At 43.5% G+C, this 14,304-nt stretch overlaps 1 protein-coding gene across 1 annotated transcript in view; it reads left to right on the top strand.

Moving 5' to 3' along the window:
• The first annotated feature begins 4,291 nt into the window (after positions 1-4,291).
• slc30a6 (solute carrier family 30 member 6) overlaps positions 4,292-14,304 on the top strand; it is a 75,547-nt gene continuing 65,534 nt past the window's right edge. The window contains exons 1-3 of the mRNA XM_085476937.1: positions 4,292-4,542; positions 5,613-5,659; positions 6,824-6,910. Coding sequence (XP_085333063.1) covers positions 4,359-4,542; positions 5,613-5,659; positions 6,824-6,910 — 318 coding nt within the window. The 5' untranslated portion in view covers positions 4,292-4,358. The remainder of the gene's footprint in view (positions 4,543-5,612; positions 5,660-6,823; positions 6,911-14,304) is intronic.

Here is a 14,304-nt window from a genome sequence, read left to right as displayed (position 1 = left end):
TGGCTCTCCGCCCGGGGCCCCTCTCGGCCACAGCGGCGATCGGGGCCTCACGGTGTCATTTGCAAACTGTCCCAAACAAAAAACTCCATTCAGCTCCACGCAAAGGAGCAACCACAGATTCCACACACACACACACACACACACACACACACACACACACACACACACACACACACACACACACACACACACATTTCCACGCCTGAATCCGTCACGCTTCCTCATCTTTCTCTTAAAGTGTTTAATTAATGAATGATTTTACACCCTGCTGACTTTTCCTGCTGGCGTTTCAAACACCTACAAAGACGCGTCTGTTTCTGCTGGGAATGATTTCACTTCATCAGAATGATGCCAGGCCTGTTCCCGAGTTTCACTGATCGCCATAATCACGATTAGAAAGTAAATAAAAGGTAGCAGAGGTTTGAGTAAAATGGAAGAACACAGATTAGTGACAGAAAAGGTGTTGGCTGACGTTTATCAAGTATGAACATATCTCAGTTTACTATTTCTTTATATCAAAATTCTCAAAAAGTTGTAAGTTCGCATGACATGTGAGTAAAAACAGAATGCATTGATTTTATTCACAATAGAAGACAAAACAAATGAAATGTTCAAACTGACATGTTTTATTATTTCATGGCAACAAGACGTTGTTAGCTGGAGGCAGATTTTACAGGTGACTGCATCTATTCCAGCAGCACGGCTTCGTAGAAGAAAAGCCGCTGAACCGGCCCGCCATCTGGAACATCTGGAGCATCACGAGGAAAAACAGGATGAAGCTGAGCAGCTGGAATCCTCCATCAGACTATCACAGACTGATGTTAGAGAAGAGGACGCTGCTCAGTGGCAACATGGACAAAAATATTTACATCTAGTAAAACTTTTTTAAAATATTAGCCACTTTATACTATTAATATTTTTGGCATAAATTTTATGAGAAAGAGAAATCAGTAGAATTTCTGTCTTGTGAAAACTGACGTTAGCTAAAGTTAAATATCAAGATTTTAAAGATGAAATTATTTCAACATCCGGCTGTGACCTCACGGTGACCCTGAGCTGGATAAGGAGAAGATAAAACACCTACTGTCAAGGTTTTAGTTAGGTTTTGCAAAGGGTAATCAGGCAAACAGAGAAAGCTGAATCACAAATGTGCCTCGGCACGTTTGTTCAGGAGCTTCACTCACTAAATAAGCCGCACACAGCGCAGTGATCAGGCTCTATCAATCTGGTTTTTAAGTGCAAAATATCAGTATTCTGCTGAACTGCCTGTGAGACCTGAATGCACGGTGGCCCTCAGAGGCCAAACGAACTGCAAATAGAAAACTCTGCAAAAGCACATAAAACACAACAGAAATGGGAAAACAATGCAAAAGGAAAAAGAAAAAAATCTGGAAAGAAATCAGAAGTGTTTCTGGGAAAGTGATTTGATGGAAGTGTGGCGGTGGATAAGTTTTTAAATGGCCGACAGCCAAAGAGTAAACTTCTAAAAGTGTGTACTGCGTTTAATCTCACTGATTTATGTAGAGATACAAATGTTGGCAAAGTCACGTGACATTAGTGATCTCAGTGCAGCTCAGGTTCCACTTGTTTTTAAAGCCTTTATGACGCACGGCGTTCACAGACTGACATCAACCTCACAGAGCGGTTACGATGTTATAGATAAATAATGGCAGAATATCCCAAAACGGAACATGTGACACCCACACACATGCTGGGAACACTCAGCTGAATTTCACTTTTACAGTGATGCACAAACATCAGGGTCGATTACACTAAGCTGGTTCTGCTAGTGGTGTCGAGCTAAACCGACGTTTGTTTTAAGGAGAAACGAGTTTATTCACAGGAGCCAGACGCTTGGCCAGTGGGGGAACATGTAGCTCTCATCTTATTTAGTAGCCCTAATACTAACACAAACAGGAAGTACTCCTTGTGCTGTTTCTGTAGTTCTGTACACCACCTGAGCCCGTCACCTCTCTGTCTGTCCTTCACGTTCCCCTTCTCTCTTTCTCTTTCTTCTTTTTTTTTATACAGGTAAGCTTTCAGACAAATGTAGGGGTACCATATATTAAAAGAACAATATTTATCTCTTTCATAGATAATGCATCCTTATATATCAATCAATCAATCTTTATTTATAAAGCACTTTTCATACAAAAAATGTAGCACAAAGTGCTTTACATAGTTAAAAGCAGCCCACCCCACCCTCCAACTCACTCCCTGCACTCTCATTAACATAAATGATGTGAATACACACATATCTCCCCCCCACCCCCCCACCCACACACACGCACACTTAAAGAGTAAAAATTGGGCTGGGTTCACATGAGCCAAGTGAGGAAACACTATCACAGGGAGCCGTCTGCACCGAGAGCCGGTCACAGACTGCAGCCTCCAGGCCGGGCACACAGCAGGAGGGAGGCAAAGGAGGCCCCCAGCCAGGCTGAGAGGACCCCCAGAGACCCAGCAGCCACGGTCGATCACAGCCCCGGTGCAGAGAGCGCCCTCCGAGGAAACACTGGAGATATGACACAATAGGATATATACAGGGTAAAATGATAAAATAAATAAGAACGGGATACAATATAAATATAAATAGAGTAAGAAGATTAAAAAATGGATAAGAATAAAATCAATAAATATTAGGTAAAGCCTAAATTAATAATAGAATAACAGGATAGAATAAATAAGCATAAAATAAATAAACGCTAAGTAAAAGCTAAATTAAAAAGGTGGTCTTGAGCCTGTTCTTAAAAACATGTACGTTCTCTGCGGCCCTGAGCTCCTCCGGCAGGCTGTTCCACAGACGAGGACCATACCACTGAAAAGCTGCCTCTCCGTGAGTATGTGTCCTGACTTTAGGGACAATCAAAAGGCCAGCACCAGAGGACCTCAGGGTCCGCGAGGGTTCGTATGGTAAAAGCAGATCTGAGAGATAAGAAGGCCCAAGACCATTAAGACATTTAAAAACCAATAAAAGAACTTTAAAATCGATCCTGAAACACACGGGGAGCCAGTGCAGCGATTCTAAAACCGGTGTAATGTGGGCCCGCCCTCTGGTCTTCGTCAGCACACGAGCTGCAGAGTTTTGTAAGTTGTAAAGTTGAAATATTCTTCTTAGGGAGACCAGAGAGCAGGGCATTACAGTAATCAATGCGACTGGTAATAAAAGCATGCATCAGCATCTCCGTGTTGACCCAAGAGAGAATAGGGCGGACTCTGGCTATATTTTTTAGATGATAAAATCCAATTTTGGTCACATGTTTAATATGTGGGATAAAACCAAGCTCAGAGTCAAAAATAACACCCAGGTTTTTCACTTGTAGCGAAGGACATAGTGAAAATGCCTCTAATTTAGACAAGAGTCTCTCTCTCTGAGCCTCGGGACCAATGATTAAAACTTCAGTGTAAAGGATATTTGTCTTTGAGATGAACAAGATACAAAGTGATAGGAAATAGAAATAACTGCACCTCAAATGGTATTTGAAACAGGTTTAAATTTTCTAATTGAATTCATCTAATTTAATACAATAAATGTAATGTCTGACATATTATATGTACATTAAATTACCAAAGTGTGATAGACAATGGTCTCATGAAGTATATTAGCTTGTTGTTTTTAACTAGCTAATCTTAAAATGACTGTCTCTCCGCCTCAGATATATCACATACCAATGTGAAATCAGTCAAAATAAGATGATAAAATGTTTCCAGCGGCTAATGTCTTGGTTGCTAGGTAAACTGGGCAGCGCATCGTGGGCTAAACTGTCCCATTTCACAACCTCTCTGGGAAGGCAGTCTTCAAACTCTTTGAAGACTGGGAACCCGACCGGCACCGAAATGTATGAAGGACCACACTGAGTTTGCTGTTTACTGTTAGCTTGTCACTTCCGCATCCGGTCCGTCAAGTTACTATGTCGCCAGATATATATATATATATATATATATATATATATATATATATATATATATATATATATATATATTTTTTTTTTTTAACCAAAAATTGTTGTATTTTGTGCACTTTTGCAGCGTGTTTCTATTTGCCTGTGTTTTCTTAAGTTGCTGTCCCTACCCTCACCTCTACACTCGAGCTTTTCCTTCGTCATGCTCCATTTGTAACATGTTTGATTTGGCGCAGGATGCCCTGTCTTTCAGTTTCTCGGGACTTGGAGCAAACACTAACAGTTTTTAAATTCTAATTTTTCAATTTTTCAATTATATGTAAAAAAAAAGCCTTAGCCCAAATGGTCTTCCATAGATTGATCTGTAAACGTTCAGCGCTTCCGCTGATTGGTGGAGTGGCGCATGCGCGGCGCAACCAAAAGAAAGAACAGACTGATGGGAACAGGAAGTCCAAAATGGCGATGGACGGAATGATGTCCACGTCCTCGGGTCTATCTTATCACAATGCCGGGGACTTTTACCCGAGAAAGTTCGGCCCGAAGCCGGACGTGGTGCCGTCCGGGGTGACGGAGAGGAAGGTGGGGCCGCTGGATAAACCGGACATGGTGTCGGTGGATGTCCTCAACATCAAGGATTCAGGTTTGTTATGCTAGCAGGCTAATGGCTAACAACACGTATTCAATCAGCTGCTCCGGAGTTTACCGACTAGTTACCGGCTGAAACGACACTAGCACCGTGGCTAACGGCCGGTTTGAGTCAGTTAGACCTGTCGTCTTTTTTTGGTGAGGGCTGTATCCGGATAATCAGTTCGTAGAAAGCAGTTTAACGTTTAAACGGCGTATTTGCACTCCTCCACCATTCCTGCTTCCTCTCCTTTAATGGAAAAGGGTGAAGCAGGAGTCCTCCACCGGCTCCCGTGTTGCTGCTAAATAATCAGCCTAACGTGACTCTTTTGGTCCTTCTTGGTGGATCCAGCAACAACCAGCACAGCTGTAAAAGCGACAGGCTCACACTCCAGGGTTAGGGCCATCTTTCTGCTGGAGTCAGCAGAACCTGATGGTAACTGCTCCATTTCATCTTATTGTTAAAGAAAGACTCACTAATATCTGATCGCTACACCTGTGAAGTATGTGTGCAGGTATTTTATAGGAAACTAGTTCCTTTTAGATGGAGAAGCTGGAGGAGACAGTGGATGGAAGAATCTTTTCATGTCCTGCTGTCTCGTGGTTGATGTGAGATCAGCTGAAACATGCTCAGTGTGTTAATATCGGTTTGGACCTCTTATGAATAATCAGATAAATCTTTAAAATTGTCAACCACTTGGATCAAAAACACCCTTTTGCCGAACAATGGAAGGGATCTGATCTGTGGAAAGCCCTGGTTAGATTGCTGACCTGACTGTCTCTTTGCTACAAGATGAAGGATCAGCACCTGCAGCAGGTGGAGAACTGGTTTATATGCAGCTCTGATGAGTTAACGGAGGCTGCAAAGCAGAAAAATGTGCTCCAGCTTTAAATGTAGTTCTTCTGAGAACTAGTGATGGTGCATGGCATCGAGGACCACATCAGCTGTGACCCAGTCAATCAAAAGCTGGAAACCTGGAAAACCTGAGACGGGACAAACGTTTCTGTCCTATAAGGCTGTAATCACACTTTTAAGTCCTTCTGTAGTTGTGCTGTAACACACTGACTGATTTTTGTCGTCCACAGACGTCCCGATGCACAGGAAGAAGCACGAGCACGACACCTACGTCCTGGTGAGTTTCCTCAGGTTTCACAGTCATAGTTTCTCTCTTATGTCTCCAATGGTCCACGTGGGCTCAAACACAGTCACACTCCGAGGAGTGGAGGGTTGGCCACAGAGAGAGAGAGAAATTCTCTCCAGTGTGACACTGGAACAAAGGATTTGTAGAAAGAAGGCAGGCAAAGCTTTAATTAAGGCTTTCATGTGTGATGCAAAACAGTCATTTGTCAGAAAAATGCAGATATTAAATATTTAAATGAACATACTCTTTGGGGTAAAGTTTCTGCAGTGTTGTTTTTCTGGGTTTCAGCTGTTTTTAAGCACACGCTTGGGTTTTACAGAGTTATTAGTCGTCATCTGACGACATCAAAAAGCTGAAAACTGTTAGACTCAATTTGGTGTCACCTCAAAACATTTCTGTCTTCTTTAAAATCCGCAGAATTTTAGCTGAAACCCTGGTCTGATCGTTCTCAGTGCCTCTAATGTGAGTGCTGCTTTGGCCAGGCAGTCATCGTGTGCTGCTGTGACACTTTCCCTGCATGAATCTGTCAGCCCGTCTCTGCACATTTCCCTGGAAAAGGTCTCCAAGCTTTGGAAAATGTAAAGGAGGGCGTCTGAACTTTGAACTGTATTTTCAGGCGTTTTGCTGCTTTCCTGCTGATAAAGAGCTCATGGCTGATTCATACTGCACCAAAGTGACCGATAAACAATTAAATGTTAGAATTAACATTTTACAGAAAGACATTTTTCCATTTTCTACAGCAAATCTGTGTCTCATGAAGAAAAGCTGAGATGTGTGATTTTTGTTTTATTAACATGTAGCAGGGATTTTAAATGTGTAATTAAACTTGTTTACACTGACAGAAGGCAAAGTTTCACTCGTCCAGCCCATGAAGATCAGAGTGGGCTTCGTGGATCTGACCCAGGATGGAAAACTGAGCCGACTTCACTGTGATTTATTTTCCTTCAGTGTTACAAACTTAGAATAAAGTTGTTCTTGAGGTTATCGGGAAGCTGAAATAAATGTGCTACAACACGCAACCACATGGTGGCGGTGTAGGTCAATGTTTGCCTGCCGCTCTTCTGGACCTGATCGTAGTTTAATTTCACTGACAGCCGGACCGAGGGCTTTTATTTTGCTTCTCATGGCTCTTCCTCGTGTGCTTTGAATTTTCAGGGGACTATTCACCCGTTCAGGAAGACGCACAGATCCATCTTTGGGAAGCTTCTGCAGGAGTTCAGGCTGGTGTCCTCAGACAGACGAGTAAGTGATGAAACATGTCGTGTCCTCTCCGGGCTTTGGTTGTTCGGCCTCCTCTCGTTTTCACTGAGCGGCGATCATCTGAAGGATCCCGATAAGCTGGTTAGACGCTGTGTGTCATACGCCGAGCCCAGCCCAAACACCTCCTGTAATCCTGTTTTCCTGAAAGGTCACCGTGTTCCAGCAGGGATGAAACCCTCAGAGGAAAACACTGTCATTCGTGAGCTGATTTCACGTTCTTTAGCTCGTTAAAGGTCCTCGGAGCGCCGGCAGAGCCTCCGCTCATCTGCTTCCTGCTGTCATCTGTTTTGCTGCTGCTTTTTGGTTAAAGTTTAGAATATTCCCTCTGATTGGAAGATTAAACCGAGCAGAATTTAGGATTTTAGTAGCAAACCTTTCCCTTAAACTTTGATGAGTCAACCTGTGACTCTGTGCAGTTTCAAAATCACCAAAATCTGTTCAGAAACCAGCTTTTATTATTTGTTCCACACTAGATGAGCCGTGGCAGGTACAAACAGCCCTGTGGTGAGCTCTGCATGATTAACAGCTCAGAATAATTTTTCTTATACGGCACCCTCAGTTCATCCAGTGTGAGACAAGCTGCTTTAGCTCCTCCTTCCTCCAAAGACTTTCTTCTGATTGGCTGCTTTTGGAAAAATAAGGTTTGAAAAGCAGGTGGGTGGGGCTTCTGCACATGAGTCTCTCTCTCTGACATCATAAAGACCTGTAGATTAAAAAAAAAAGACTGAAAGTTGTTTTATATGAACATGCAGCGCTGGGTGTTTTAACTGCAATGGTAAAAACTCACTGGGAATACCACACACACCTTATCGCAGATCAGGCTTACTTTGAGTGTAAGGTTTCATTTCTATGAACACACAGAAGCGAGATTTTTGGCAGTGAAACCTTTGAGTTTGTGTTTGTGCTCCGTCTGAGTGATATTTACTTCAGCTGTGGCTGATGTAGGTGAACAGTCTGTGTGAAAAAGAGGGAGATCCATGTGGACTTCCCAAAGTCTGCATGTATGTGCTGAATTGAGTGAAGAGGTCATCAGATTAAAGGATGTGTGGATATATTATGTGTTTTTAATTTAAAGTCTCCTGTGTCACTCCTACTCGCCCTCGAATGACCAAATCACAGGCTGTAAAAGCAAATGGCACGCACTCACCAGGATCACCCACACCAAGAGGCGGCTAGTCTCTGTGGGTGATCGTCGTCAGCCTGTCACTTCATTTGGTCGATGTCCACGCTCGGTCTGGATCCAGATAATCCTTTAACATCAAACTCCAGGCCTTTAAAACAACCCTCCATCAACCCCGTGAGGTTTCCACCACCTCTGACTTATTAGCGGCGTTTCCAGCAGAGATCGCTGCTCGGTGACCAAATCTGGGCACATTTAACTCTGAAGTTTCCTTTCAGTTCTGCTTGAAACGGGAGGTGCTGTGGAGCTAAAAGAATAAAAGATGAAGTGAATAAACAGTCATTAGAACTCGTGCGGTTTAAAAGCCAGAGAATAAAAAGGGAAAGAAAGACTGAGCAGAAATGGGAACACGCTTTTATCACGCTCAGGTTTGGGTTTCTTTCTCTGGGTCTACCCCGAGGTTTCCTCCCAGCTGGATGTCCTCAGAAAACCTCCAAAGGGAGGCGCTCTGGATGCATCCAAAGCAGACGCCTGAGCAGCCTCAGCTGGCTCGCTTTCAACACGAAGGAGCAACGGATCTATTTTTAACTCCTCCGCTTATCTCTAAGGCCAGGCTGGGCTCGTAGGTGAGCATTTAGCGTCCGGGCCTGTATCATCATCACGACCTGAAAACTTGGATCCACGGAAAAGGTGAGGACTTGGCCCCGGTATTATTTTAACACACACATCAGATCAGTGCTCGGGGTCAACCGATTCCCAAAGCTGCAGTATCGGAGGAGAACGGGAAAAAGTTGGATCAGTCCATCACAAAATGTGAAAACATCTCCAGCTGTAACAAGCAGAATAATCCCAGTGTATAAAACAAACAAACAAACAAAAAACAAAACGGTGACATGGAATAAATATACTGAGTGTCCTTTGGTTAACTCTCCTTCCTCACTTAACTCTCACTGAAACCCAGCTGTCCTCGCTCAGAGCTCAGATCGTCTGAAAGTTCCTAAATCTGAGCAGCTTGAATTAAATGCTGGTAGGAGCTGTGTAGTGCAAATGTTAGTGCTTCAGACATCGCACACGAGGCTTGTGTTCATGCCTGGTTTTCCTGCTTCTGGCTCCTGCTGCAGCCTCCGGTTCAGCCGCCTGCTGTAGGCGTCTCGTCAGCATCTCTCGCCCTTCCTGCAACACGACTTTAAATCCCAGGGAGGGTTCTTCTTCTGCGATTTCCCCCTGTACACATAAATTAAATATTCAACAACAACATAAAAACAAGGAGCAGAAGCAGAGTTTGTACTGATTCCTGCTTATAAATAAAAATACAATTACAGTGCATTAAAAAATAAGGTAGAGCCAAAACAAAACAGGCACAGATGTGGAGCTAAAAATGTTTCAGAACAGGACAAAAAAAAGCAAAAACACTGAAGGCATGGTAATGAATGTGAAAGGATTAAATGTGTGTGTGTGTGTGTGTGTGTGTGTGTGTGTGTGTGTGTGTGTGTGTGTGTTATTGTGCTATAATCCACTTTGGTGATGCACTAGCAGGGGGTCCAGCCTCCCCGTAGAGCCCGGGATTGGATTACGCAGTGTCGTACACGGCTTAGCGACCAAACGCGATTCAAAGCAGCAAAAGTTGAGACGTGCTTCCTCAGCGCCTCGCCTCCAGTCTCCGCTTACATCTCCTGTTTGTGCAATAAAGCTCGTCAACATCTGATTTGAGGTTTTATCAGCACGATGCAGATATTTTTACTGATCGCTGAAATCTGCAGGTTTCATGCCATAAATGCTGACATTAGGTCTGTGAAACGAAGTCGGCGTCAGACTCTCGCTGCCTAAATGTGCCTCAAAATGAACACGCGTCCTGCGCCAGCTGGGGGATGGCCTTTGTTTCCTAATGTCAGCCAAGCGGTCACATAAAGGTGGTTACCAACTGGAAAAGTCAGCACGGGCTCTCCCAGTCTGACTACGAGTTCGTGTGAAAGAGGCACAAACGGCGAGCTGTGTGTGATGATGGAAAAAGAGTAGTATGTAGACCAGGGGTGGACCTCTCCAGGCCTGAAGGGCCAGTGTCCTGCAGGTTTTAGATCTCACCCTGGGTCAACACACCTATATCAAATGATTAGTTCATTACCAGGCCTCTGGAGAACTTCAAGACATGTTGAGGAGGTCATTTAGCCATTTGAATCAGCTGCGTTGGATCAAGGACACAACTGCGAGTGGCTGCTTTGATGTCTTTTCGGTTGGTGGTGCACCTCTTGGTTGAAGACGCGAGTGTACGATCGTGTCACCTTTGACCAGCGTGTTAATGACACATCCATTCAGAAGCTCACAGATTCAGATTTTTATAGACCGACATGCTGCAGATGTTCAAAAAGATGAAACATTCTGTTAAAAATAAAAACACTTTTTAATGGCTTTGCTTCTAGTTTCGAATCTTCCTTTCATATGTGTGGTGGATCGTCTGAGTGGCGACACCTGTTGCTCAGGAGAATACTGCAGCAGCTACCTGCGGCTTCACGGTCTACAGAAACGGATGTGACTGTGTGATTATGTTACTGTCAGACTTCCAGCTGTATGTTCTGCTCGCAGCCATTTCTTTTAGTTCCTGACATCAGACAAACTGAGCGTTAAAAACGGCCCCATTCAGCGATCAGTGCGGCTCTCCTCCCAGCTGTTACGTTAAAACAAGGATTTACAAGGAGCAGAACTTAAAGGAGTGCTGCCTGAAGGATTTCTAAAACGATGGAGGAAAATCAGCAGCACTGAAGTCAGGCTAGTTCAAATGTAATGGCAGTTGGCCAGAGAGATGGTGCAGTCCTGATCAAAAGTTTAAAACCACTTTAAAAATGACAACAACAAAAAAAAAAAATTATATTTTGCATTTTTGGATCTCAACAAGGTTCCAAGTAGAGCTTCAACATGCAACAAGAAGAAATGTGAGTGAGACAGAAACTTTTTTCGAGCAATTTATTGAAAACAACACTTAAATCGAAACAGGTGATCAAAGGTTTAGGACCACGTGTCTTTAAATCGGTGCAAAAATGTGGATTCATTGTCATGTTCTGTCAGGTAGTCCTGATGGCAAAGGTAAACAAACCCTGAACGTGGTCGTGTTGCATAAACAGGGACGCAGTGAGACGGTCATTTGGAATTTCTTAAAGGATCCTGAGGGTTATGGAACAAAAGAATCAAGCGGAAGACCCCAAAAAATGTCACCAGCACTGAGCCGGAGGATCTGATTGGCTGTCTTTTGAGACACCGGACGATCCTCGACCCAAACTAAGGCCGTTACTGGTGCTGACTGCAGCCCCATAACCGTCGGACGGCATCTGAGACTGAAGGGCTTCAAAACCAAAAAAAAATTCTTCAGAACTTCCTCAAGACAAACGACATCACGTGGCAGGAAGAAAACACTGAAAACGAACCAAAAGTCAGCTGAGGGGGGTTGGGCCAATCCCAGCTGACACAGGGCGGGACAGGGGCGGGTACACCTGGACAGGTCGCTGGTCCATCACAGGTCTAACAAAGAGAGATGGACAACCAGTCACATTCACACCTACAGACAATTTAGAATCACAAGTTTAGCTGAACGTGCATGTGTTCAGACCGAATTCAAACCCTGGACTGTCAGAGAGATAATCCCATACAGCTTATGACAAAATTTGATCCGAAGTGATTGATGGCCCTAATCACGACCTTTTGACCTCCCGCCCCTCCCCTCCGTGGGAAACCCCCCGCGTGACGAATCGTATCCGGAGAAAGGGGGGCGAACCCCCCGCGTGACGAATCGTATCCGGAGAAAGGGGGGGGCGAACCCCGGAAGCGCGCCATCTGTTGCTAACCGTAACGAATTGCACCCCGAGAAAGGAGGGGGGAACCTCCGGAAGCGCGCCATCTGTTGGAGGGGAATAAAAAAGCAGAGAGGTGGAGCCCCGTCACAATTTCTAAGGCACAGACACAAGATGGATTTCCTTCTGCAGCCCCGCAGCGTTCCTGTGTCCGATGAGATCTGCTCTCCCAAAGAAGAAGGCTTTGAATATGACATATTCAAATACAGCATATTTACTATGGAAGACATCGATCCGGACCTTATGACCCTACCGGAAATACTCCGGAAGTGTCTAGTCATTTTCAGACCTGTTGCGTCATGTTCCCTAAGCACAGCGGTGATGCAGCAGCTGATTCTGTGATGTATAGAGAGACAGAGCGGATGTAATTTTACTTTCTTAAGCTGCACCGGCGTTTGTAATGGAAATAAAGAGTGACTTCCTGTAGAGATTTCAATAGTAATTTTATTTTCCTATAATACAGACGCTGTAAAAAAACCTTTAAGATACACCATAGCTTGTGATGAAAAGAAGAACTTTCTATCCGCTTGTAACCTACAGGCTGCCTATGTGTAAAAACGGATAACTGTCCCTTAGTGAATACTACTTTTCCTTTTGAGAGACTGAAAAACAAACCAGCGACAGGCGATCTTGTTTCACACACACACACACACACACACACACACACACACACACACACACACACACACCCCGCGGGACCAAGGAGGAGTTTTTTTTCTTCAATACTTTAACAATAAGTTTTCTCAATAGATAGAAAATGATGACGCTGAGGAGTCAACATCCGATATTATCATTGCTTGTAACCCGGTAAATAATTTCGTACATCTCCCCATAAAACAAGTCTTAGTGGAAAAAAGCTCATATTCGAATAAGTTTATTCCCCTCTGTGGGAAAGAGTTTTTTTCTCAGAGTCAACCATGAGGCGAGTTTTGTCAACAGTAAGAACAAGGTCAGACAACTGTTGCCCATTTGGTAAAACAAATACCCGTCTCAAAGTCATATTTTACCGTTGCAGAATGTGGAAAACAGACGGCGTTCGCAAGAAGGCAATCAAAAAAAAAAAAAAAAAAAAACAACCCTCTCTAACTATTGGTATTGTCAAGAGAAAGATGCGAAAAACAGATGCTTCGCTAGACTAGGATAAAATGAGAGAAGAAACGGGAGGGGAGTCGATATCTACTCAGCCCCTACTGTGACAGTTCTACCAATCGCGAGGAAGAATCCGTGAATATTATGTCAGCATTCCGTTCAAACAACGCCGCCGATCACACACACACACACACACACACACACACACACACACACACACACACACACACACACACACACTCACTCACTGCGGGTCAAGGAGGAGTGAGACGGCAGAATAGTTTTTTTCTTCATTACTTTTACAATGGGATTTCTCAATAGATAGAAAATGATGACGCTGAGGAGTCAACATCCGATATTATCGTTGCTTGTAACCCGGTAAATAATTTCGTACATCTCCCCATAAAACAAGTCTTAGCGGGGAAAAAAGCTCATATTCGAATAAGTTTATTCCCCTCTGTGGGAAAGAGTTTTTTTTTCTCAGAGTCAAGTTTTGTCAACAACTGTTGCCCATAAAGTAAAACAAATATCCGCCTCTAAGTCGTATTTTACCGTTGCAGAATGTGGAAAACAGACAGCCCTCACAGGAGGCACCATAGTTAAAATATTTAAATTTCAACTAAATTTGTAGTAATGATCGGATTTCCTCACTTATCTACACCACACTCCTTGTCCTTGATTTCTTATCGTTCCTCTGTCCCTTAATAGAAACCACATATATAGAAACTATCCTCCCTTTCAGTTGTCTTTTGCACTTCCATATCGCAAAGCAGTTACTGTAGGTTATTTTCTGCTTATGCATTAATGTAATTAATTAACTTATTTATCCTTAAGTAAGGTAATGACTTGAGTTCTAATGCTTTTTGTCTCTTGAGTTAGCTGTCAATGTGGGATTTTTTTTCCCCTTTTGTCCAGTTAAAGCTGCCTTTCATTCTTCAACACAGCTTAAACTCTAATAGGTAAGCTTTCTTGTAATTTCTTAGTTCTGCAGGCTTCTTGAAAGACATCCGAGACTCTTCTTTGGATGCTGGCTGCCTTTTGTTTTGTTTTCTGTCAAGATGATCCCACACCGCTTCGATCATCTTGAGGTTCGAACCCTGGAGAGATCAATCCATGACTGATGCGTTGTTTCATCCAGGCATACTTTGACTACATTGGCAGTATGTTTGCGATCATTGTCGTACTGAAAAATGAAGTTGAAGCCAATCAGACACTACGTGGTAATACATGGTCGATCAAAATCTGGTGGAACTTTTCTACATTCATAATTTGATTAATTTGGATAAGAGCTCCAACAACACTGGCTGAAATCCAGCCTCAAAGCACGG

Source organism: Copadichromis virginalis, linkage group LG13 (genome assembly GCF_057382275.1).
Source record: "Copadichromis virginalis isolate Kocher_CV1m ecotype Utaka linkage group LG13, C_Virginalis_male_GT1.1, whole genome shotgun sequence".
NCBI classification, from domain to species: domain Eukaryota; kingdom Metazoa; phylum Chordata; class Actinopteri; order Cichliformes; family Cichlidae; genus Copadichromis; species Copadichromis virginalis.
This window is presented reverse-complemented; position numbering and strand designations above follow the sequence as displayed.